At 40.8% G+C, this 24,839-nt stretch overlaps 1 protein-coding gene across 3 annotated transcripts in view; it reads right to left on the bottom strand.

The window, feature by feature from the left end:
- The window catches only part of CAPN9 (calpain 9), a 1,322,409-nt gene that overhangs the window by 633,970 nt on the left and 663,600 nt on the right, over positions 1–24,839 (bottom strand). For all 3 annotated transcript variants that reach the window (XM_073627588.1, XM_073627590.1, XM_073627589.1), the window contains exon 10: positions 20,651–20,808. In XM_073627588.1, coding sequence (XP_073483689.1) covers positions 20,651–20,808 — 158 coding nt within the window. The remainder of the gene's footprint in view (positions 1–20,650; positions 20,809–24,839) is intronic.

Here is a 24,839-nt window from a genome sequence, read left to right as displayed (position 1 = left end):
TCGGGCTAGCATACAGACGAGCGGATTTCTGGGTCCGGCGGAGTTACGACGTAAAGATTTGAAGCAAGTTCCAAATTTAAAGTCCGTCAGATTTGCGACTGGAAAAGTCCGCTGAAGGTCCGGTGAAGCCCACACACGATCGCATTGTCCGCCGGCTTTGGTCCGTCGGCATCCGTCGAAAAGTCCGACCGTGTGTACGCGGCATTAGAGAATGTTTGGCCTATAGACGCAGGAAGGCGGTAGGTAAATTTGATCTCATTTGGCAACCATGGTTGGAGGACCCTAGCCTTGCACCACCACAATTGGTAGTGGACAGACTTCTTATGTAGAGTTCTCCTGTGGTTATGGGGGGGGGAGAGGAGCGGAAAGCAAACGTTCAGTCATGTTATCGGTTATGCACCAGGCCCGGGAGAAGAAGAAGTGACTAATGCTGCTCTGTTATATTGGGTCATGAGTGCTGGTTGGAGTTTGGGGTTAGGGGAGGGTATAAGGAAAAACAATTTGTATATGCACTGTATACTGTTATTGCTCTTATAATATGGACCCCTGACATAATATGGTCTATACTTTTACTGTTCTGTGTGGTTCACTGACATGATTCTATGTACCATGTGAGCAATTTATTAATAAACAAGTTTTGATAAAAAAAAAACATTTCTGCAACAGCCAATGCACTCTGGACCAACGGCTGTTCTGCAGACTTTCCATATGCCACAGCAACAATAGTCTCTACCTCACAATTACCTTTAGAAATTTCTTTCCACCACGCTAATACTTTTATGGCCAGACTATTCCAGTCAATCCTATCTGTGCTCCAATCACCAGCACTCCATAGCACTACTACATCTTCCCAAGGAGACAAAGGCGGACAAAGTAGCTTGGCAGCAGACATCCTGCACAAGTTACCGTTAACCAGACTGTGACAATCCATGCTCCAACCAAGCAGTATTAGCTGCCCTGCACAACTGCCAGCTCCAACACAGGGAGTCCTCATAAGATTTACAGGGAAAAATCTGTGGCATTGCCTGTGGTTGCCATTGGAGACATCCAACCAACATTATCAACATTGTCAGTAATACACTTCTCACATTCCTGCCTTGTATAGGCTGTCTTAGCACATTAGCTGTTTGAGACTGTAGAATATTTAGTACATCACTTTCCACCTCATGTGAAACACACTCACCCGCATACTTACCAACTGTCCCGAATTTCCCGGGACATTTCCGGGATTTACACTATTTTCCCGAATGTATTGCTTCCCGGGAAATGTACCGATGAAATTCGTTTTTTCCACGACATTGTCTCCGTCGGCCGCCACTTTTTAGAAGACCAGGAACACAGCTGGGCGGCTAGACGCAGCTCCTGTGTCGCTGCCCACCCTCTGCCCTGCCTCGCCTACCCCCCAGCCCCGCTTCACTCCCACCACCCCCTGCCCCACTCCGCCCTGTTCCCCTCCCACGCGGCAAGCGGAGACTAGGAAACCTGATGTAAGGGGGGGCTCCGCTGGGGAAACCTGATGTAAGGGGGGGCTCCGCTGGGGAAACCTGATGTAAGGGGGGGCACCGCTGGGGAAACCTGATGTAAGGGGGGCACCGCTGGGGAAACCTGATGTAAGGGGGGGCTCCGCTGGGGAAACCTGATGTAAGGGGGGGCACCACTGGGGAAACCTGATGTAAGGGGGGCTCCGCTAGGGAAACCTGATGTAAGGGGGGCTCCGCTGGGGAAACCTGATGTAAGGGGGGGCTCCGCTGGGGAAACCTGATGTAAGGGGGGGCTCCGCTGGGGAAACCTGATGTAAGGGGGGGCTCCGCTGGGGAAACCTGATGCAAGGGGGGGTGCCGCTGGGGAAACCTGATGTAAGGGGGGGCTCCGCTGAGGAAACCTGATGTAAGGGGGGCTTCACTGGGGAAACCTGATGTAAGCGGGGGCTCCGCTGGGGAAACCTGATGTAAGGGGGGGCTCCACTGGGGAAACCTGATGTAAGGGACACACCCACTATTTTGCGTAAACCACGGCCATTATTCGCCACGGCGCGCTCAGCGTGCCACATTTTTACTTTTCCCTTGTGCCACACCTACAAATGTATACCCCGCCCCCTAATTATAATAAGACTCCGCCTACAGCCAAAAAAGTGTCCCTAAAAATTTTTTTACAATGTTGGCAACTATGCACCCATCGTGGTGACAACACAGTTGTCCTGGGAAACCCCAAGCTCAGCTACCCTGAGCTCCTGTTAGGTCTCCAGGGATATCTCTGCTGCACCTGTCATGGTTGCTAGGGGCAATGGCACAGATCTCTCAGTGGTCACCCCTGACACAGCTGGATGCAATACCACACTTTCACCACCGTGCACCGACGATGCTTCATTAACTTGATGAGACTCTGCTGTTTCAGCCTTAGCAGGCTGCATTAACCCATTATTTACCTCAGCATTTTTAATCACCTTAGTGAACCACACATTATATTCATTTTTATCACTTTTATCACTTCCTGCTAAACAGCACACTGCCTGAAGACAAGTCCTTATCAGACCTCAGTCTTTGTTTAGTAATAACTCGTGCTTCTCCACTTCACAGCAGCAGCAAGAATCTCTTGAAAGAAAATCTTCTTACCGGATTTGCCACCACTTCACCAGCCTTAAACACATATTCCTCTTTTTTTTTTTTTTTTACTTTATTCTTTATTCAGTTTTCTTTCAAAACTTAACAATTCAATTAAAAGGAGAAACACATAGTCTCTATCTTCACAATAAAATTAATAAGTAATCAAAAATGACAACACATTATGCTGTAAGCTAGTAGAGTGAGAGATAAAGACCAAAAGGTCAAAGGGGCTCCCTTATCCCCCTTGCTTCACCTGTTTCCAATATTATAAAATTAGCATTACTCCTTAATCCCTCCCCTCTTTTCCACCCCACCTATTACCCTTCTAGTAATCTCATAATTGAGTTCATAGATCGAATCTCTCAACCACTTCTTTTGTTTCACATGATTTACATTATTAAAATTAGAAAACTTATTATATCAAATGTATCTAGTATATTCTTTACCTGTCAATTTAACTATTTTGGTTGTTCTCGGGCTCTGTTTGTAGGTTTTTCACTCCTTAAAAAGGGACCTGTTTTTATTTTTTCTCCAGCCAGAGCCTCCACATCTTATCAAATTCTTTGAGGTTGCCTCTTTTTGTATACACTGCTCTTTCTTTTCAGATGGTCTCATTTATTACCCCAATCCAGTCTCTTACTGTAGGTTGCTGTGATTCTTCCTGATCGTATTCTGGTTATGGTTCGCACCAGTCTCACTAGTCTCACGCAGGAGAGAATTCAGCTCAGCTAATCTTTCTTTATAGCTGAGCTCCTCCATGCCTCATCAGTTTGGTTGCTTATTACTGCAATTTCATATAATGAGGAAACAGTGGATTATGTATATTCAGTGTTGAATTTCTAAATGATCTGTGAGAGGCAAAAAACCCATGTAACATTTTTTGAACTAATGAGATATCTATTCTGGTTTGATACACAGTACTAAACGGTTATATTAGGCCATTGTCAATATGTCCCCTTGATGGGGGGAAAGGATTGGGGATGTGTTTTAATTGGGGATTGGGTATATGATAGGGTAAATGGAATAGCCATTTATTTATCAAACATTTAGTTATGATTAAGAAAACATGTATTCTGATTAAACAGCTATACTGGATACAACTATGTTAGTCATATAATATAACAGCTGTTTTTGGTTGTGGTCAAATGCCATTCGCAACTTCAGCTGTGGAAAGGTTTATCTCTGATTTCCCACAGAGATTGGGAAGTGACATCTATATGTGAATTGACCATCTGTTTAGCAATGTAAATGACCAACAGTTTAATCAGGACTTCAAAGAGACTTACAATGTAGCCCCCAGCTATAGAGTATAAAAGGAAGTTCGGCTCCTAGCCTCAGTCAGAACAATTATTTTGAATGTATGCCATGTACCAAGTTGTTCTCCATGTGGTTAGCTACATGCTTGTATATTAAATACATCATCTTCAGTTCGGCTTCAGCAGTCAATGTTATTGAAAGCCCTTAAGTTCTGGGCTTTCCCTATCAATTGGTCCTTCGCAGCCGGAAATCGATACCTTGCAGACGCCGCTGAGACACAGAACAGGACAACACAAGCTGGAAACGGGCTAAGGTAAGCTAACTTTCTTCTTACTGTGATTTCCCCTTGTGCTGTACTGATTTGCGTAAGTTGGTGTCATGTAGAAGTACTCTTTCCAAGAACCTTGACTGTTGAATTTTGTTATTTTTTTACTTTCCATACTATCTGTACTTATTACTGTCCTTGCAAGTGTGTGTTCTGTGTGATTGGCTTGCCCTATTTCAGGTGCAATGTGTGCGTAGTTAGGATTTCTGCATTTCCTGCGTTGGGCGACCTTCCAGGTCAGAAATCGGTCTTCTGACTCAAGAGATCATTCATAGGCTGTGGCTGATAAGGTACTATGCGTGGTGATTCCCTGGTTTATTGTTGAGGGTGACGGCCTGCTTAAAAAAAACAAAAAAAAAAAACAGCGCTGCTTGAAACCTTAGTACCAGTTTTGAAAGAAACTCTGTTTTCATTTTTCTCGTCTGCGTATTTCTCCATAAAACTACACAATAAGCAGATGTACTATCTCTCCTATTCTGCACAGTGCCTATAAACTGATGTGGAAGACTTTAGGGAAGCAGAACTGTCAGATTCTATACTCTAGAATTTTCTCCTATTGAGATTTTTGTTACTGTACTGCACAATTTGTTGGAATATGTGATGCTGTGTGTGTGTGTGTCCCCTGCATGAGTGGCTTGTCTAAGGGAGTTTTCTTTTTTTTTTTACATTCGTGAACTGTTTTAATCTGTCTGTGTGACCCCATTCAGTTTGTGTAACTGAACCCCTATTCAGTTGTGTGACTGTCAGTCTGTGTGACTGATTTGTGCAGTGTATAGTCTGGTATAGAACCTTGGCCAGGTTTGGGGGCCAGATATACAGTTCCTGCTATTTCCTAAGATTCACTGTGTCTGTGTGACGTGGGGATCTGGTAATAGATTAATTCTTCAGGAAGTCTCATCACCGTGTGAGATGGGGAATTGTGCCACCGCGTACACCTCAAAGGAGGATCTGTGTGATCCTAATGTGAACCCGTCCTGGTCTGCCAAAGATTATATGATATTTAACTTTGGAGCAGGGACGGTCCGTCCCCTGAAAAAATGGAACAGAGGCACACAAGGGTTTATACCTCTAGAAGGGAAACTTGACCCTAAGTTCTGGAATGAATGTAAAAAATAATATCCAAGTACTTTTAAAACAAGAAAAGACAAGCAGGCATTAGATAAATGGATGCATGCAAGTGAGCAGTGTCAAAACATGCTGAAAACGAGATTGAAAGAAACCTTTTGCCCTGTGACAAAGTTATATGAATACAGTGCTGAAGAGCCTGATGACAATATTGCTGAAATGACTGTAAGCAGATTATACCCTACATTACCACCTCCACCTACTTATAATGATCAAAGGGCAGCGAACAGTTACACTGTGCATAATTTATCTGCACCCCTACCCCCCCAGCCAGAAACAACAATAGGTGCAGATTCTATCCTACCACTAGCAGAGGGGTTCTCAGCCATCCTAACTTCCTCCCCCTCAGGGAGACCTGTGATAACACATCAGCCTCCCATGTCCCCTATTTCACCCAATCAGTCTAATTTTTGGGGGCCTGTGAGAACTCAGTTGATAACAGCAAATGATGGGGCAAGGACTATTGTCACCTGGCATGTCCCCATCACTAACTCTGATTTACAGATAATTATAGAAACCATGCCTGACCCTAAAAGAAATCCACATGCTTTCACTAAAAAGATGAAAGCATTACAAATTGCTTACCAGTGTTCAGCATATGATATGTACAGAGTTTGTTGTGCATGCCTGGGTGTCCAAATTACTAATCAAATTATTAATACCAGTGGCAGTCTGAAAGAACCTATGCCAAATACTGATGTTAAAAAGGGTGAGGAATGGATTAACACCTTCTGTACACAGGTACAAAAACAATACAAGGGGGGTGATTGGGCTGGTCTATAGCAAACAACCCAGGGGGCGAATGAGACATGTGATATGTTCTTTCAAAGAATGAGTGAACATGTTGCTGCATGTTGTCAGAATGCAAATGAGGAAGTGATTGATGGAATCCTTAGAAGTGCTTTGATGAGTGGGTTTAACAAAAAAGTGAGTGACAGAATAAAAATGATAAGACCAGAATGGAGGACAATGGGGTCCTTTTCTATAATGAATTTGGCTAGAAACATGGAACGAGATATAGAGGAAAAAGAGAAAGCCAGACCACAAAAAGTAATGTATGTAGGTCCTAATGGTAAATTTGTACCTGAAAATAGTAGGCATAAAACAAATAAAAAACATTTTAGGTCAGGAAAACATGATCCCTCTAATGTGACATGTTACAGATGTCACAAAAGGGGCCATTATGCCAAATTTTGCAAAAATGATCAAGCTAAACCTTAAAATGAACTTGAATTAGAACAAAGGGAGTCCTCTAACCTGGATAGATATTGACAAGAAGGCCAACCACTGTCCAATAAAGCCTTTGAGAATAATATGTATGCTGATGTTTCTCTCAAAGGAATGATAACAATCAAGATGCTTTTGTACCCCTTACTTTTACTAATTTTCCACATGCTAATTTTCACTGTTTGGTGGATACTGGGGCGGCCAAAATGGTTCTAAAAGCAGAAAATATACCTTCTAGTATACTGACAGGAAAAATAATTCATGGAATTGTACCGGGAGGAGTTCTATGCCCGCTTCAAGAAAACAAACCTGTTAAACTGAAATTAGGAAGCCAAACAGAGATCATTACTAGTCTCTTAGTGTCCTCATCTACTCCTGAGAATCTTCTAGGGGCAGATGTGTTATCACAAATACAAGCCTGCATTCAGTATACACCTGATGGAATTAAAGTAACTACTCCCCTATCTGATGAGGTGTTAAATCAAGCCTCGGCTGCCATACTACTGGCTAAATGTGTAGATACAGCTGACATTCCTGACTTGAGCCAAGTACCTGAAACTCTGTGGGCAATTGACAGGTATGATGTTGGGTTGTTGAATGTGACACCTGTACATGTCAAACTAAAGGAAGAAGCCCACCTTTCACATAAGCCCCAGTATCCCCTGAATCCACAACAGATAGAAGGGATACAATTACAACTTGACAGATATCTGGAAAAGGATGTAGTTGCCAAATGTACTTCACCTGCAAATACTCCTCTATTTCCAGTAAAAAAGAAAGGGGAACCAGGGCAACCAACTGTATACCGGTTGGCACATGATTTAAGGGAGGTGAATAAGCTAATAGAAGAAAATACCCCTATTGTTCCAAATCCGCACACTCTGCTGACTCAAATTCCTCCCACAGCTGCCTGTTTTTCTGTTATTGATTTGGCTAATGCATATTTTTCTGTTCCTATTACCATAGAGTGTCAGCATTATTTTGCATTTACTATGGCCGGCCAACAGTATACCTGGAAGAGGCTCCCTCAGGGTATGGTAAGCTCCCCCTCAGAATATAATGCTGCATTATCCCAAATCCTATCTCAGTGGAAACCAAAACACAGTGACTCAGTCCTACTTCAGTATGTTGATGATCTTCTTTTGTGTTGTAGAGTTCAGTCCACTTGTAAAGAAGAAACCATTAGCTTGCTGGTGTTTCTGGCACAGACAGGGAACAAGGCCTCAAAGCAGAAACTCCAGTTTTGTCAAGACAAGGTTGTTTTTCTTGGTAATTGCATTTCTGCAGGCAGTAAGCACCTGACAGCCCAGCGTGCCCAGCTGATTAGAGACTACCCTCTGCCGAGGAATAACAGACAGTTGAGAGCTTTTTTGGGACTAGTGGGATATTGCAGAGAATGGATTCCCAATGCATCACAGTTAATGGCCTCACTGTATGCACTTACAGCAGTTGAAAGGTTTACCATTAAAAAAACTCATCAGGAAGCCATACAACAACTACAACTGGCAGTTTCCACTGCCCCCGCATTGGAAATACCCAATTATGAAAAGGTTTTCTTCCTCTTTTGCCATGAACTAGATGGCCAGGCATCAGGGGTTCTTACTCAGAAGCACAGGGGTAAGCAAAGGCCTGTGGCCTATGTCTCTTGCGCATTGGATCATGTTATCAAGGGCTCCCCAAGCTGTGTCAGATCAGTTGCAGCTGCTGCCTTATTGATGGACAAGGTTGCAGACATTGTGCTAGGACAGCCTAATTTTAATGGTCCCACACTCAGTTAAGGAAATTCTCAACAGAGTACAAAGTAAACATTTGTCTGCTGCCAGGCTCACTAAATATGAGGTGGCATTACTGACCCCATCTAATCTCACAATTGAAAGGTATAGTGTCTTAAACCCAGTCACCCTACTTCCTCTCCACATTACATCTGACTTGTCAGACCATAATTGCATGGAATTAGTTAAATCAGAAACTGCTTATCTCTTACATGTCACTGATGTGCCTTTGCAAAACCCTGATCTTATCTTGTTTGTTGATGGTTCAAGGTTCCACACTGAGGATGGTAAGCCACACACGGGATATGCAGTAGTATCTTTGTTTGAGGTTATTTTTCAGGAAGCTTTACCACCAACCATGTCAGCTCAGGAGGCTGAGCTCTGTGCCCTTACAAAAGCCTGTGTGTATGCTGTTGACCGGACGGCCAACATCTATACAGACTCAAGGTATGCCTTTGGGGTTGCACATGATTATGGTCCTATTTGGAAATCTAGAAATGTCCTTACCTCTGCGGGTAAACCCATAAAACATTTACAACGTGTGCAGGGCCTATTGACAGCCCTTTTACTACCAAAACATGTGGGCATTATAAAAATTCAAGCACATACCAAAGATACCTCAGAGGAAGCAAAAGGAAATGCTTATGCTGACACAGCAGCAAAACAAGCTGCTCTGTTAGAAGTCACAAGCATTTCCTTGCACACAGTGTGCTTTCCAGAGGTACCTATTTCTCTAGCTGTTTTAACAAAATTGCAGGCCCAGGTATCTTCCCAAGAGAAGAATGCCTGGACCCGATCTGGTGCCACACTACATGACAATTTGTGGAAAGATGACGTAGGGAACTTATGTCTTCCCCAAGTCCTTTTCCCTATGTTAGTGTCTACACTACATTCCCAAGCTCATCTTTCCAAGGGGGGTATGCAAGGTGTTATACAAAAACTTGGATAGTTCCAGGTATAACAACAGCAATCACCAAACACACTCAGCAATGTATGATGTGTGCTAAGCATAATCCAGGCACTGCCGTTAAAACACCTGTAAAATCACTTCCAAAAGCTGAATACCCATTCCAAAGGTTGCAAATAGATTACATTCAGTTGCCAAAAACCGGAATATATGAGTACGTTCTTGTTTGTGTTGACATGTTTTCAGGATGGCCTGAGGCCTGGCCAGTGGCAAAAGCTACAGCAAAAACTACAGCCAAGAAACTCTTATCTGAAGTAATCTGCAGGTACGGGGTCCCAGAAACTGTAGAAAGTGACCAAGGTACACATTTTACAGGTGAAATCATGCAGACCATTTTGTCCTATCTAGGGATAGAACAGGCTTTTCATACACCTTATCACCCAGAAACAGTGGAAAGGTTGAAAGACTGAATGGTGTCATCAAAAACAGACTTGCCAAAATCAGTGCAGAATCAGGTAAACCTTGGACAGAATGTTTGCCCATTGTACTATACTCCGTGAGGTCAACACCTCAGAGGAAAACTAATTTAAGTCCATATGAACTATTGTTTGGCTCTGTTCCAAAAACAGGATTATATTTCCCTCAACAGATGCAAGCTCAGTTTGCAGATCTTACTGGGTATGTACAGCAAAAGGGAGGGTCCTAGTATTAAAGTACCTAATATACAGGGTGACTCTGTAGGTACTTAAAAGTCACTTGTGCCAACGTCCCCGATATTGAGTTAGGGATATCAAAAGACTGAAAAAGTTTTGGGACTTTAAAGGCACAACTGTAGTGGACTACACAACGTATAAAAGAAAGTTGAATTTTATTGATAACATACAAAACACAAAGAGGATAGACAGAACATCATTAAAACCACATCAATTCTAGACATACAATCATATCATAACACCATTAAGGATCCTATCCTGCATTTTTGTGTGTATTCCTATATATTCGTATACAATTAGGTCATAATCCAAATAAAGGAAAAAGGTAAACTTCCCCTAAAGGGTTGGAATTGGGGGAGCATTGCAGGTCTGGTATTCCCAGAATGATGTATTCTCCAATTGCTCTACATGTTTCACGTTGACAAGGAACGCTTCTTCAGGAGCTAGAGGTTCTATTAAAATTACATACAAATAGAGAAGAAAAAACATATATCAAAATTCCAATACTTAAAAGCTATTCTCAGTGAGTACTCTTGCAAAACAAAGGGGAACTTATAAAAAAAAAAATTAGTTTTTTTGAGCTGCTCATTTTTAACCATGGTGAATAATATTTTTTATAGTAATGATATACCATACATAAAATCCACGTGGTAACATTTAGTTTGACGTCAAACAATTTTTTTGGTATTAGAAAAAGTGCACCGGTAAAACATCTAAGAAAGAAAATGTTGAGAATGCTTACTGTATGCTAAATATCTCTAACCTTTGGTTTATTTTTAGGAGGAAAATATAATCTGTTGTTACTGAAATTTTTATGCTTATTCCTCAGATTAGTCATATGCCCTGATTTGATTGATTTAAGGTTTTCCAAACAGAAGGAGACCACAGCCTTCAAAGACAATTCACCAATGGAAGTATTGTTCTAAAGTGTTTCTATTTTCATATGTTAAATATTAGCTAAATATTGATGCAGTCATCTGAGTCTGTACTGCCCAGTTTCTTGTTCCTATTTACAATATAAGGTGCTAAATTTCATATTGTGTTATGATCTGACATGTAGGAGCTTTGAAATTTAACAAATTTTAATACCCTAGATCACAGGTGTCAAATACAAGGTCCGTCGCCGAATCCAGCCCTCCAGGCCATCTCATGTGGCCCTCGCACCTCTTCTGCAGCTGCAGGAGAGCTCCAGCCCTCCTCTGGTCCTCCTCCAGACCCTTACTTTCTGCTTTCAAGCAATGCATCCATCTTCTTCCTAGCAGCAGCATAAGGAAAGGGGGTGCACTCTGATGTAAGGGAGAGTAGGGGACTCAACTTCTGATGGTGGGGTGGCTCTTGACATCTAATGTAAGGGGAGGGGATGCACTGGACATCTAATCTTACAGATACAACCAGCCCTTTTGAGGACAATCATAATGCTGATGCGGCCCACGATGAAGTTGAGTTTGACACCCCTGCCCTAGATAATTAAGCGTTTCTTGTCTTAGACTACATTTCCACTATAATGACTACAAAAGTCATGTGATTGAGAGACTCTGGAGTGTGACTTTCATCCATCTTCACAGTCTCTAGATCAGAGTTGCATTGAATGTTGCATCAAAGTTGCTGCAACTTTAAGTCGCAATAGTGGGAACTGAGCCTTATATAGTTTTTCTGTATTATTTTAAGATGAAAAAAGTTATTAAGATTGAATTGAATAGTTGCTGCTCTAGCTTAAACACCTATGATGACAAAAAAAAAAATAATGAATGTATTACTACATGTATATCAGTGTTACTACATGGAGTGTTAAGAATTACTTGGGTATTATTAACATTTTAAATTAGACCTGTCACAGATCGTCAGCTTTTTCATAGATCTGTCTCCTCTATTCCAAAAGATCAGCAGGTATGCGATTATTGTATTGGTATTGGCATTTAGTTCCAATGCTTTAACATATAAGGTCTGCGGTTGTATCTTGTCCTACAAAACTTATTTTTAAGACTAGATTAAACCTCCTGTTGTTAATTTAATTAGCTACATGCCCAGCCAGTACTGCCTTTTCAAGCTGAAGCAGATTGTCTTAGGCTTTGAATAATAATGTCCCAAGCAAGTCTGTTTATGTGTCTTTGTGTATCTGTCCCCAATGTCTGTGTGTGTCCAGGCACACACCTGTTAGCTTGAATTTTACTCCTTACTGTTTAGTGATCCCAGCACCTCAGCGCTGCAAGGGATTCTCATTTGTCCATTGGCCCTTAGTTCTAGGTATCTGCCGGCTTGGGTGAGTAAGAGGGCCGCAACCGGGGATCTGTCTGCAGCACAAAACCATCTTTACCATCAAGAGCTCTGGAGAAGACAATGCAGTTCCTTAGACTCTGCGCCTCGGCCCTTTCAAGGGCCCTCACCATTGTTGCATGTGGGGACATGCTGCGTTCTCCCCAGATAGTACCATTAGGTATCCTTCCTGCCTTAGAATACTTGTACACATCAACTGTATCTCCTGTGAACCCTGAAACCTTGTACTGCACTATACTCCTGTCATTCTTGTAAATCCTTGTCTATGTTCCTGTAGGATCAATGATCCAGGCCATATGTGATAGCTTCCCCTTCTGAGAAGCCTGTTGTTCATAATAAATGTTTATGGTCTAGACAGTTTAGTTTAAATGACAGTTGAATAACATTTTATACTAAACTAGAAAATGCATTTCCTGAGGAAAATGCGTGGGAATGCTGAATAGCTGAATTGCTAAAACGGCCGCCATCAAAACTGCCCCATCATACTGCCATCAAAACTGCCCCATCAGAATTGCCCCATCAAAATTGTCCCCATCAAAACTGCCCCATCATATTGCCACCATCAAAACTGCCCCATCAGAATTGCACCATCAAAACTGCCCCATCATATTGCCACCATCAAAACTGCCCCATCATATTGCCATCAAAACTGCCCCATCAGAATTGCCCCATCAAAACTGCCCCATCATATTGCCACCATCAAAACTGCCCCCATCAAAACTGCCCCATCAGAATTGCCCCATCAAAACTGCCCCATCAGAATTGCCCTATCAAAACTGCCCCATCATATTGCCACCATCAAAACTGCCCCATCAGAATTGTCCCATCAAAACTGCCCCATCATATTGCCACCATCAAAACTGCCCCATCATAATTGCCCCATCAAAACTGCCCCATCATATTCCTCTATTATAAATCAGTACATGGTGTGTCTGTCCCCTCCCCCGGGCTCTGTAATCAGAGCTGAGATGCTCCAGCCACCTCCCCCCCTGTGTATAACAGAAGCTTTGGTAACCATGGCAACAAAAGCAACACAGTACACTCTATTTAATGGCTAAAATTTCCTGAAATGACCACTAAACAAAAAGCTTTTTCACAAAAACTGTAAAAAATATCAAACTGAAAAGATATAGCCAGATAGCTGAATATTTTGTGAACATTTTAAAGTTTGTTTGGCGTCTGTAGGTGAAAGTATGAAGGAGCTGAAACTTTTGGGAGGAAGAAGATTTTAAGGATCTGAAGCATGCTCCCATTGACTTCAATGTTAAAAAAAAGTGTTAAAAAGCTTAATATTTTAAAAAGTATAAATTGTAGAAAAAAAGTTGAAAAAGTCCCATCATCAGCTGAAGGAGACAAACATTTTAATAGTTGAATGGTTTTATTAGCTGAAAGTATGCAGAAGTTACGCAGAGCCAAAAAACGTACGGAATAAAATTAAATAATAAAATTAAAAACTAGAAAATGCATTTCCTGGGAAAAATGTGTGGGAATGCTAAATAGCTGAATTGCTAAAACGGCCCCCAGCAAAACTGCCCCATCATATTGCCATCAAAACTGCCCCATCAGAATTGCCCCATAAAAATTGTCCCCATCAAAACTGCCCCATCATATTGCCACCATCAAAACTGCCCCATCAGAATTGCCCCATTAAAGCTGCGCCATCATATTGCCACCATCAAAACTGCCCCCATCAAAACTGCCCCATCATATTGCCACCATCAAAACTGCCCCATCAAAATTGCCCCATCATATTGCCACCATCAAAACTGCCCCATTAGAATTGCCCCATCAAAACTGCTCCATCATATTGCCACCATCAAAACTGCCCCATCATAACTGCCCCATCAGAATTGCCCCATCAAAACTGCCCCATCAGAATTGCCCTATCAAAACTGCCCCATCATATTGCCACCATCAAAACTGCCCCATCAGAATTGTCCCATCAAAACTGCCCCATCATATTGCCACCATCAAAACTGCCCCATTATATTCCTCTGTTATAAACCAGTACATGGTGTGTCTGTCCCCTCCCCCGGGCTCTGTAATCAGAGCTGAGATGCTCCAGCCACCTCCCCCCTGTGTATAACAGAAGCTTTGGTAACCATGGCAACAAAAGCAACACAGTACACTCTATTTAATGGCTAAAATTTCCTGAAATGACCACTAAACAAAAAGCTTTTTCACAAAAACTGTCAAAAGATATCAAACTGAAAAGATATAGCCAGATAGCTGAATATTTTGTGAACATTTTAAAGTGTGTTTGGCATCTGTAGGTGAAAGTATGAAGGAGCTGAAACTTTTGGGAGCGGAAGAAAATGTTAAGGATCTGAAGCATGCTCCCATTGACTTCAATGTTAAAAAAAGTGTTAAAAAGCTTAATATTTTAAAAAGTATAAATAGTAGAAAAAAAGTTGAAAACGTCCCATCATCAGCTGAAAGAGACAAACATTTTAATAGTTGAATGGTTTTAATAGCTGAAAGTATGCAGAAGTTACGCAGAGCCAAAAAACGTACGGAATAAAATTAAATATTAAAATTAAAAATAAATAAAAAAACGAATAACAATAGTGGGACTGCTAAAGCAGTCCCACTAATAAAATCGAATAACAATAGTGGGACTGCTAAAGCAGTCCCACTAATAAATAATAGAATTAAAAATAAATAAAATCGAATAACAATAGTGGGACTGCTAAAGCAGTCCCACTAATAAATAAAAAAACAAATAACAATAGTGGGACTGCTAAAGCATTCCTACTAATGAGAATGGTTTCTCCTTGTATTAAGACATTTTTCTTTTCTCCTAGGTCTTATTATCTCTAGAACATAGATTTACTTCAGCAGTAAAAAAACTCAACGGCTTTATGGGCATTTTTATTAATGATCAAATGTTGGACTAACAATCTGAGTGACGCCATCCTCAAAAATATCCTCCCTCATTCCTTGGCTTTATGACATCTGCCACAAACAGCATTGATGGAAAAGCGTTCTTTCAGAAGCTTTTTAGATGTCTGTATCATGTCAGCTGTCTAAAAAATCACAGCTCACTTTGCTATAATTGCAAAAAGATCTGCACACCTACTGGAAGTTTCTTGTCATGTGGACTGCGATAGTCCTGAAGAAAAAGAAGATTATGTATGAAAACTGTATGCCTTCTTAAGGTGTTGCAATGGAGTCTTATGGAGGATGAGCTGTCAAAGTTACAGCGGAGGAATCAACTAAAGACTTGGTGTTTATACATTGTTAGACCAACGTGTAATTTTTGTTTTTAGACATTTTTGTATTTTTATTTTTGTTTAGCCTTGACAAAGCAAAATGAGATTTTTCTGCAGAAGTAAATTGGGTACATAAATTAGGAGGAATATGAACTAGAAAAATAAAGATTTAAACTAAGATTAGGCAGTTGGAGGGAGATGTTGGAATTTAGAAGCAATTTATAGGAATTGTAATTTTATCTGCCGTTCTTTAGGTTGTGCATGTGTTATGAGACGTAGTTTGTTCCATTCTCCCAATATCATTGCCTGTAATATTCACATCTAGTTAGGCCCCACACAACTTTAACTGTCACCAAAAGAATCTCTGCACTGAATAGTCAAGAACCCAACTGTTCACAACCAGTGTATGAATTGTTTGTTATAGTGCTGTTATGTTATGTTTTGTTAGCTGTGTGGTCAATTTTTAATTTGACCAAGAGATGGGATTGATAGGGTAAATGGAATAGCCATTTATTTATCAAACATTTAGTTATGATTAAGAAAACATGTATTCTGAATGAACAGCTATACTGGATACAACTATGTTAGTCATACTGCAAAACACACAGTTTCTGCTACTCACTCTTTCTGGTCTGTGAGGATCTGGAACTCTGCCATCTTTGCCCACAGCTATCCTCCACCATATGTAAGATTGGGGTGATTGAACTCAAGCAATAGGTGCGTTTACAATGAGTTACACCTGTCCAAAACTGTATTTTTAGGGCATGGAAGCCCATTTTTATTTAAAAGTAAGTCAAAGTGCATACAGATAGGTCCACTCATGCAGGGGGTTCTCACCATCACTTCAAAAACATAAAAAATCAGCCTCCTGGTTCTCTTGTGGCAGCTTTACTGCTTCAAGCACCGCTGCAGAGTCTTCCTAACCATCAAAAACTATTTGGTCTTCCTGACCATCAAACACATCCGAGTGTTTATGCACAAACGCTGTATCTTAGCTCTGCATCTTTACTCGCAGCCCCCTAAATCTGGCGTAAATCATAATTTTACCGTATAGCACTGGGTCACCCTGCTACAGGAGGTTAAATCTCTTTTGCTCCAAATGTAAAGAGTGCCCCCTTGTCCTCTGTAATGACCTGAAAGTGAATAACTCCAAGATGGACCATCTATGAATTTATATATGGTGATCATATCCCCCTTAATCACCTCTTAAGAGAGAGAATTCAGCTCAGCTAATCTTTCTTTATAGCTGAGCTCCTCCATGCCTCATCAGTTTGGTTGCGTATTACTGCAATTTCATATAATGAGGAAACAGTGGATTATGTATATTCAGTGTTGAATTTCTAAATGATCCTGTGAGAGGCAAAAAACCCATGTAACATTTTTTGAACTAATGAGATATCTATTCTGGTTTGATACACAGTACTAAACGGTTATATTAGGCCATTGTCAATATGCCCCCTTGATGGGGGGAAAGGATTGGGGATGTGTTTTAATTGGAGATTGGGTATATGATAGGGTAAATGGAATAGCCATTTATTTATCAAACATTTAGTTATGATTAAGAAAACATGTATTCTGATTAAACAACTATACTGGATACAACTATGTCAGTGCCGGTTCACACAGGGGCGACTTGTCAGGAGACCTAGCCGCCTGACAAGTCGCCTCCCGTTCTGTACAATGGAACCGTTCTAATAGGAGCGACGCAAGTCGCTCCGACTTAGAAAAAGGTTCCTGTACTACTTTGGGGGCGACTTGCATAGACTTCTATACAGAAGTCGTTTTGCAAGCCCCTCGGTGAGGCGACCTGCAAGTCGTGCCGCCCCTGTGTGAACCGGGGCTTAGTCATATAATATAACAGCTATTTTTAGTTGTGGTCAAATGCCATTCACACCTTCAGCTGTGGAAAGGTTTATCTCTGATTTCCCACAGAGATTGGGAAGTGACATCTATATGTGAATTGACCATCTGTTTAGCAATGTAAATGACCAACAATTTAATCAGGACTTCAAAGAGACTTACAAGATAGCCCCCAGCTATGTATAGAGTATAAAAGGAAGTTCGGCTAGCCTCAGTCAGAACAATTATTTTGAATGTATGCCATGAACCAAGTTGTTCTCCATGTGGTTAGCTACAAGCTTGTATATTAAATACATCATCTTCAATTCAGCTTCAGCAGTCAACATTATTGAAAGCCTTTAAGTTCTGGGCTTTCCCTATCAGTATACCTTGATGCTTTATACCTTAATATTATAGGTTGAATGGGTGGAGTTGGGGAACCAGGTTGTTTTTAACCATATATGTTGTCTGTGGAATAATTTTTAATCTATATGGAATACAGATTTTGATTATAGTTCAACAATTGGGAGCTAAGTTATGGTAAAAGTGGTATGTTTCATGCAATAGTCATAATTGACAATTTAGTGAGTATGGTGATAGGTAGAGCCCACATCCATTGTGTATTGGCTTTCTTTTGCACTTGATTGTGGGAGGGTTCCCTCACCAAAAGTTTTCATATCTTTAGGACCTAGCAGGGTTACTCTTTGATGCTGTGTACTGGGGTGGGGGCGAACCACAGCTCTATGTGTCTAATGCATGCATAGAGTGGGGCTTGGGAGCGAGCACACACCAGTGTCCCTATAGCAAATGGCTTGCCATTGGGGGCACTGCTTAAAGAGGAGGAGCCAGGAGCACCAGCGGGGGGACCCGAGAAGAAGAGAATCGGGGCTGCTCTGTGCAAAACCATTGCACAGAGAAGGTAAGTATGACATGTTTGTTAAAAAAAATCCAGAGCTTTAAAATCACTTTAATGTGGTTATGTAAAATAAATGTTTATTAAAGGGATATGGTGGTGATCTTTTCCATTTTTTTAATAATTTTTTGGTATAGATCTTTGATAATTTTTGTAAATAATCCAAAAAATCCATACTAATCCACTAAAGTAGCTTTTGTTTTTTGGTGTTTGGTTTAACACACAGGGGCTAGTGTGGAGCAATTTGTATCCTATCTGGAGGCTATAAGATAACAACACAGTCCCTAAGCGCTAAAATTGGCAGTCATAAAAAATCATTGTGTCATATCCAATATGTAAAAATTGTCTGGAATCCAGTGCAGCTGTCAACTTCTAGGAAAAGTGAAAAAAATACACCAACAGACAGTACTCAATGGGGCCAGAAGGATAAGAGAACTAGAGATATATAAGTCAAAGTTCATTTAATAAGATGCACGCCAAAAATTAATTAAAAACACAACAAATGATTTTTTTCATTTGACTGTTGTGTTTTTAATGAATTTTTGGCGTGCATCTTATTAAATGAACTTTGACTTATATATCTCTAGTTCTCTTATCCTTTGGCCCCATTGAGCGCTGTCTGTTGGTGTATTTTTTATTTATCTGGAGGCTGACTGAATCTCTTAGCTTGTAGAGTGGCCAACATTATATGAGCTAATGTGGAGCGTTGTCTATCCCTTTTAAGGCTATTTATATACCAAAATAGGAAGAGTGGTGTACATTGTAACACACAGAGATTTGTTTATCTCTTTTGGATGGGATTCCTGAAAGTGGCAAGCATGTAATAAGGAGGCATCCACTTAATACATCTTTGGGCTCTATGGGTCCTGGGACCCATAGAGCCAAAGTCATAGGGACTAGCCTGACCACTAGGCAGGTTTGGGTACTCTTCTTGGAAAGATGCAGTTCATCTGCCTTCACTGCATTCTCCCCCTAGAGGTTGGGTTGTCCGCATGAGGTACTACACAAGCACATTCCACAATAGAAAGTTTATATTATATTAAAATATGGTCTGAGGAAGTAGACTGGATCTAAGAAAATGCACAACAAGAAGCCACCAGTTTACAATCATTGATGTCTTCTTTGAAATATAATCTGTGTGACCTCTACATCAGAATATTTATAATGAATGTATAAATGGTAAACAAAAAATGTATAGGAAAACATATGATTGTTCATATTCTTGTAGTACTATTTGGGACATGAGTAAACTCCCTTCCTTTTTTATGAATTTTATATGATTTTTTTTTTCTTTATGAAATTGTAAGTAAAAATGTATTTTCCTACTTTTTGACTTATTGTTGTAAAATCATATGGCAAATGGTGTGACACCTGAAAAATTCTTATCCTACTTTTTCATTCTAGTATTTGGTACCATCTTCCAATAGGGTGGCACTTAATTGTCCTGAGAAACCTCTAGTTCCTGCATTCTGGGCCCCAGATCTTTTTTTGGGTCACCACTGTTTCACCTGACACTTGCTAGGGAAAAATATGAACTCTCTTTTCTGATCATCCCTACAACACCTATATCATTATTTTGCCTTACCTAGGCATACATACATGTGGAGGGTTATTGATCATGCAACATAACATTTCCAAATAAAGTGCTATTTTGTATTTCACATCTCATATGTGCTACGTATATAAAATATTTTTGTTACTCAAAATGTACTATCATATAAATACCTCGACCCCCTCAAAAACATGTACAGCAGACATGTGTACATAAAAAAACAATTTGGAAACACATTATGTGATATACAAACACATGATGGAGGGTAATAAATAATTTTAGAGCCATTATTATTACGTTTAAATTGATGAATTTGAAAGGATTTTAAATCTGCACCTTTGACAGGAATGGGTATGTTAGACTGTTTCAGGGGTATGTACAATTTTGAAGATTCACATATTTTGTTTCTATTTACCCAATAAAATCTATTTTTTTATCATTTACAAAAAATTGAGATTTTACTGTGTTCTCGTACACTAAAATTAATGTGAGTATTTTTTACTAAAAATATAGTTTTAATAAACAGTTGCACAATTATTGTGTGACATTGCAACTACCATGCTTTTATTCAATATTTTCTATGCTTACAGAAAATATACACTGTATGTTGTTTTGGGAGTTTTAAGTGTGTGTTCATGTGAACATTTTTAAAATTGTCCTGGCAGCCAAAGGTTAATGATTAATACTTCCCCCTGGCAATTTTCTCCAAATCACCCCATGTCGCTTTTTTGAACTTGTCTATAAAATGGTCACACAGGAAAATATTACATTGTGTATATTCAGATTTGTCCAGCAGATTTTGATTTCATTATTTGTACACAATTCCATAACTGCATTCCAAAAACAGCTAACTGATTCTAGATGCTGTTCTTCCTTACATGTGTAAAATGCAAGTAAATGCATGGAATACTAAAGTGTACAGAAAACAAACCTGATAAATTGCATATCCTATAGTTAACAGTTCAGCTCCCACTTTTTTTAACTTCCGCCTGTTCTTTTGCATCAAAGCTGCGATAAAAGTACACTCATTTCGGCCATCATCCTTTTCTGTGAGGCTCAACTTAACCTGGGGATTTGTCCAAAAGGTTTCTACAAAGAGAATCAACATACTGTAAGTACCATCTATTAAAAATGAGTCTTACAACAAACAGAAAACAAAAATATATATAATGTAGGGAAATATCCCAATAGATGTAAGGAAAGGTGTTAGATTTTTATTTTTATTTTTATAAACAGAAACATTGTATTTAATGCTCCAATCTCACTGTAAATGATCAACTAATAGGATCTTTGACTTACCAGTAAAAACCCATCCCTTGGAGTACAATACAGGACACAAGATATTTAGTCATTACCATGGGTTTATGCAGCTACCCTCAAGTGATTGGACACTGGCAAAAAAAATAAAAAATCAACAGGCCCACAGAACAATGGGCCAAGAATGCCTTGACAGAACTCAGAAAGCAGCCTGTAGCACCTTATGCCTGAAACTGGCATCAGAAGAGGCCTGAACATCTACATGGCAGATCTTAAACATGTCAACAGAAGATCAAGTGGCAGCCTAGCAAATTTGGAGATCAATGTTTGATGTTGAAAAGCCCATCGGGTACTAAAAGATCTTGTAGAGTGTGCCCTAACAGGGCAGGGATAAACCCTATCCTTCAGACTCTAAGGCTAAGACAGTTACTAAAACAACACAGAGAGAAATTATCTATTTTCTTTGTGTTTCAGAGTAGGACATAGGGAAGGATGAAAAATGTCCTGGTTAAGGAGGAAGGAAGGAAGGAAGTGACCAGCTTAGAGAGGAAAGTCTCTAGGTCTCAGGACAACCTAGCTCAGAGGTTCTCTGCACAGTTGATAGCAAGCTCAAAGCCAGATGCTGATCCAGATCAAATTGAAGGACCAAAAACGTCATACGGAGAATTTTCTCAGATGAAATTTATTTGTTTTTCACCAAGCAAAATTTACTTTCCAGGTGCAATGGTAGACTTTCTGGAAGCTTGTCATCATGCAAATAGGAATAACTGAGACTGACAAACCCCTGTACTTTAGGACCAGGCAGGGGTGTATTATGTGCAGGAGAGGAGTATGGAGTATATGGTGGTGGGCATTATGTGCAGAAGAGGAGTGCGGAGTGTATGGAGGTGGATAAGTATGTGCAGTAGAGGAGTGCGGAGTGTATGAAGGTGGGTAGTATGTGCCGGAGTGGAGTGCAGAGTGTAGGTGGGGATAATGTGCAGGTGACGAGTGTGGAGTGTACAACAGTGGGTTGTATGTGCAGGATGGTGTCAGTAGGGCAGTGGATGGTGTGAGTAGTTCTTTATTTTTAGTATTTTTTTTACAATTACATTTTTTAGTATTTTGAACGGTAACAGTAGGGCATTGGACAGTGACAGAAGGGCAGGGGATGGTGTCAGTTTTTTATTTTTATGTATTTTTTTTTTTTACAATTTAATTTGTTTAAAAAAAAAAATCACAATGCTTTTTGGGGGGCAGAGTTTGGGGCAGTGTTGGTAGGGCGGGGGGAAGTGGTGTCAGTAGTTTTTTTTATTTTATATTTTTTACAATTTAATTTTTTAATACTTATTGCATTTTTTATTTAACCCTGTTGGTGGGCTTTGGTGAGATATCAGGGGTCTAAACATACCCCTGACATCTCCCCTTTGAGACAGAGTAAGGGACTGAGGATAGAGATTCCCCAGTTCCTTTCTCAACAGCCTCAGCATTGAAATGAATGAACAGATGACAGCGGCTCCTGTTCATTTATAAACTGAAGCAGAGTAAACCAGTTTACTCTGCTCAGTTATCACAGGACACAGTGAGTGATCGGTAGCGATTGTTCACTCTGTCCTATCCAGAAAAGGAAGGGACCAGTAAATGACATATTTGCCAGTCCCTTCCTCTGCTCTTCATCCTGATACATCCCCCCAGCAGCCCGGGAGAGGAGGGAGTCTGGCTGTGGAGACAAAGGGGGGGACAGAGGAGGACAGGGAGTCGGAGGAGTGGCCAGAGGAGCACACAGGGGGCAGAGGAGGAGGACATGGAGGGGGGCCGGAGGATGAGGACACAGGAAACAGCCAGAGATGATCGGTGTGACGGGAGGGACATCTGAGAGCACTGATCTCCCTGCAGGGCTTTTCAGCCAAGGGAGCTAGAGGAGAAGCGGCTGTCAGCTGAAAAGCCCTGCAGGGAGATTCGTGCTCCCAGCTGTTCCTCCCGCTGCACCGATCATCCCTGGCTGTTTCCTGATCATTCCTGGCTGTGAACCAGGGGATCATTCATGTGTGGGTCACAGTGGGGACCCCCCCAGGGGCCCTTGTGCAGTGAACACCCTGCACGCATGAATGATATGCCACTGGGACCAAGGCTTCAATAGCCATGCCATCATCAAAGCCAGCAACCAAGAAGCAGGAAAGTGTACTGGCTCATAGAACGGAAGGTCTGGACAATTCAGGAGGGCCCATGGACAGTCTGCCAGCAGCCTGAGTATGACTGAGTACATGTTCTCCTGGGCGAATGTAGTGTGATGAGAAATACCAGAATACACTTCATCTCGATCTTGTGATCCAGATAAGGAAAGATCTTGAGGGGGGGAAAGATTAGATCAGAGAGAACTGATCTCACAACAACACTGCAAAGGGTCAAGGGTCCTTGGATCTGGCAAAAAACTTGTTCAGTTTGTTTTTGGATCTGAACACCAGAAGATTCTCTTCAGTTCAATACTACCTGCATGGACTTAGTATGTTCTCCCTGTGCTTGATTTGTTTTCCTCCAGGTACTCTGGTTTCCTCCCACACTCCAAAGACATGGTTATAATTTAATTGGCCCTAGCATGTGTATGAATAGGAGTTAATGTGGTTGTAAACTCAGTGAATTGATATGCCTCAGGTGATACACAGAGTTGAAACAAATCCTCCTACATAAGTTGTGCCTGTTTATCTGCAGCCATGTCTTATCCACAGCTGTTCAAAGTATACAGTTAACATAGCATTTCTAATTGGCAGGGGGCGGGGATCTAATGCCACACATTGCACAGCATTGCATTGGAGAGCTAAGAGTAATCTGAGAGCTGAGTGGAGGGAAGAGACCCTATGCAATCTTCTAGGGAAACACGCATAGTTTAGGCTGTCAACCAAAGGCTGTGTGTTATAGCTCCGCTCCCCATCCCCTTTGATTCCTTGGAGTTGGCACAGCCTGTCAGAAATGACTCATGCAGATCGCAGGGGAACCAAAATGCAGACAGAAGTCACACTCAATGCTTTGGATTGAAGCAAGTACTCACTATAGAAAGATATACTTTGTTCATTTTTCATGTCCCAGAGGTTTACAACCACTTTAAGGGCATGGGCTGATGTGAATTATCGGCACTATAAAATACCTGAAATAAATTAATTTGACTAAGCCTTTTAAGGGTTTATTTTGCCTTAAAACTGCGTGTTCAGTTCATTCCAGATGTTTTTTTTTAAGTTGATGGACCTGTGCCTTTCTCAAAGTGACACTCATTATGTATTAAGTATAGGGGCTCAAGCAAGTATACAGAACTCAAGCAAAGCACTTGAGAAGAGGGATCCCGTCACTCAACCTCCCCCCACCCCCCTCCCCCCACTGCTTTATTCACAGAACATTCTATATGTGAATGTGTGTGCTCTGTGTGTATGCGTGTGATAGGGTAAATGGAATAGCCATTTTATATATCAAACATTTAGTTATAAGTATCAAAACATGTGTTTCAAGCAGATATACTTGGTACAAATGATAGTCATATGATGTAACAGCTGTCTTGGTTGTGTCCAAGTGCCATTTACACCTTTAGCTCTGAATACGTCTATCTCTGGCTTTTCCCACAGAACTTGGGAAGTGACGTGCATATGTCAAATGACCAACTGCATATCAAAGATTGTCACCAAAGAGTTAAAAAAAATCCAGGTGCCAAGGTGCCACCCCCCTCAGAATGTATAAATTGTATCACATGGTTCTCTGCCATTTCAGAACAATTATTTTGAACGTAACACCATGTACTGTATTGTTCTCCATGCTTGTGGATAGCTACATACTTGAATATTAAATACATCTTCTTGGATTCGGCTTCAGCAGTCAACGTTACTGAAACCCCTTGAGTT

This window comes from Aquarana catesbeiana, linkage group LG04, assembly GCF_042186555.1.
Source record: "Aquarana catesbeiana isolate 2022-GZ linkage group LG04, ASM4218655v1, whole genome shotgun sequence".
Lineage (NCBI taxonomy): Eukaryota > Metazoa > Chordata > Amphibia > Anura > Ranidae > Aquarana > Aquarana catesbeiana.
This window is presented reverse-complemented; position numbering and strand designations above follow the sequence as displayed.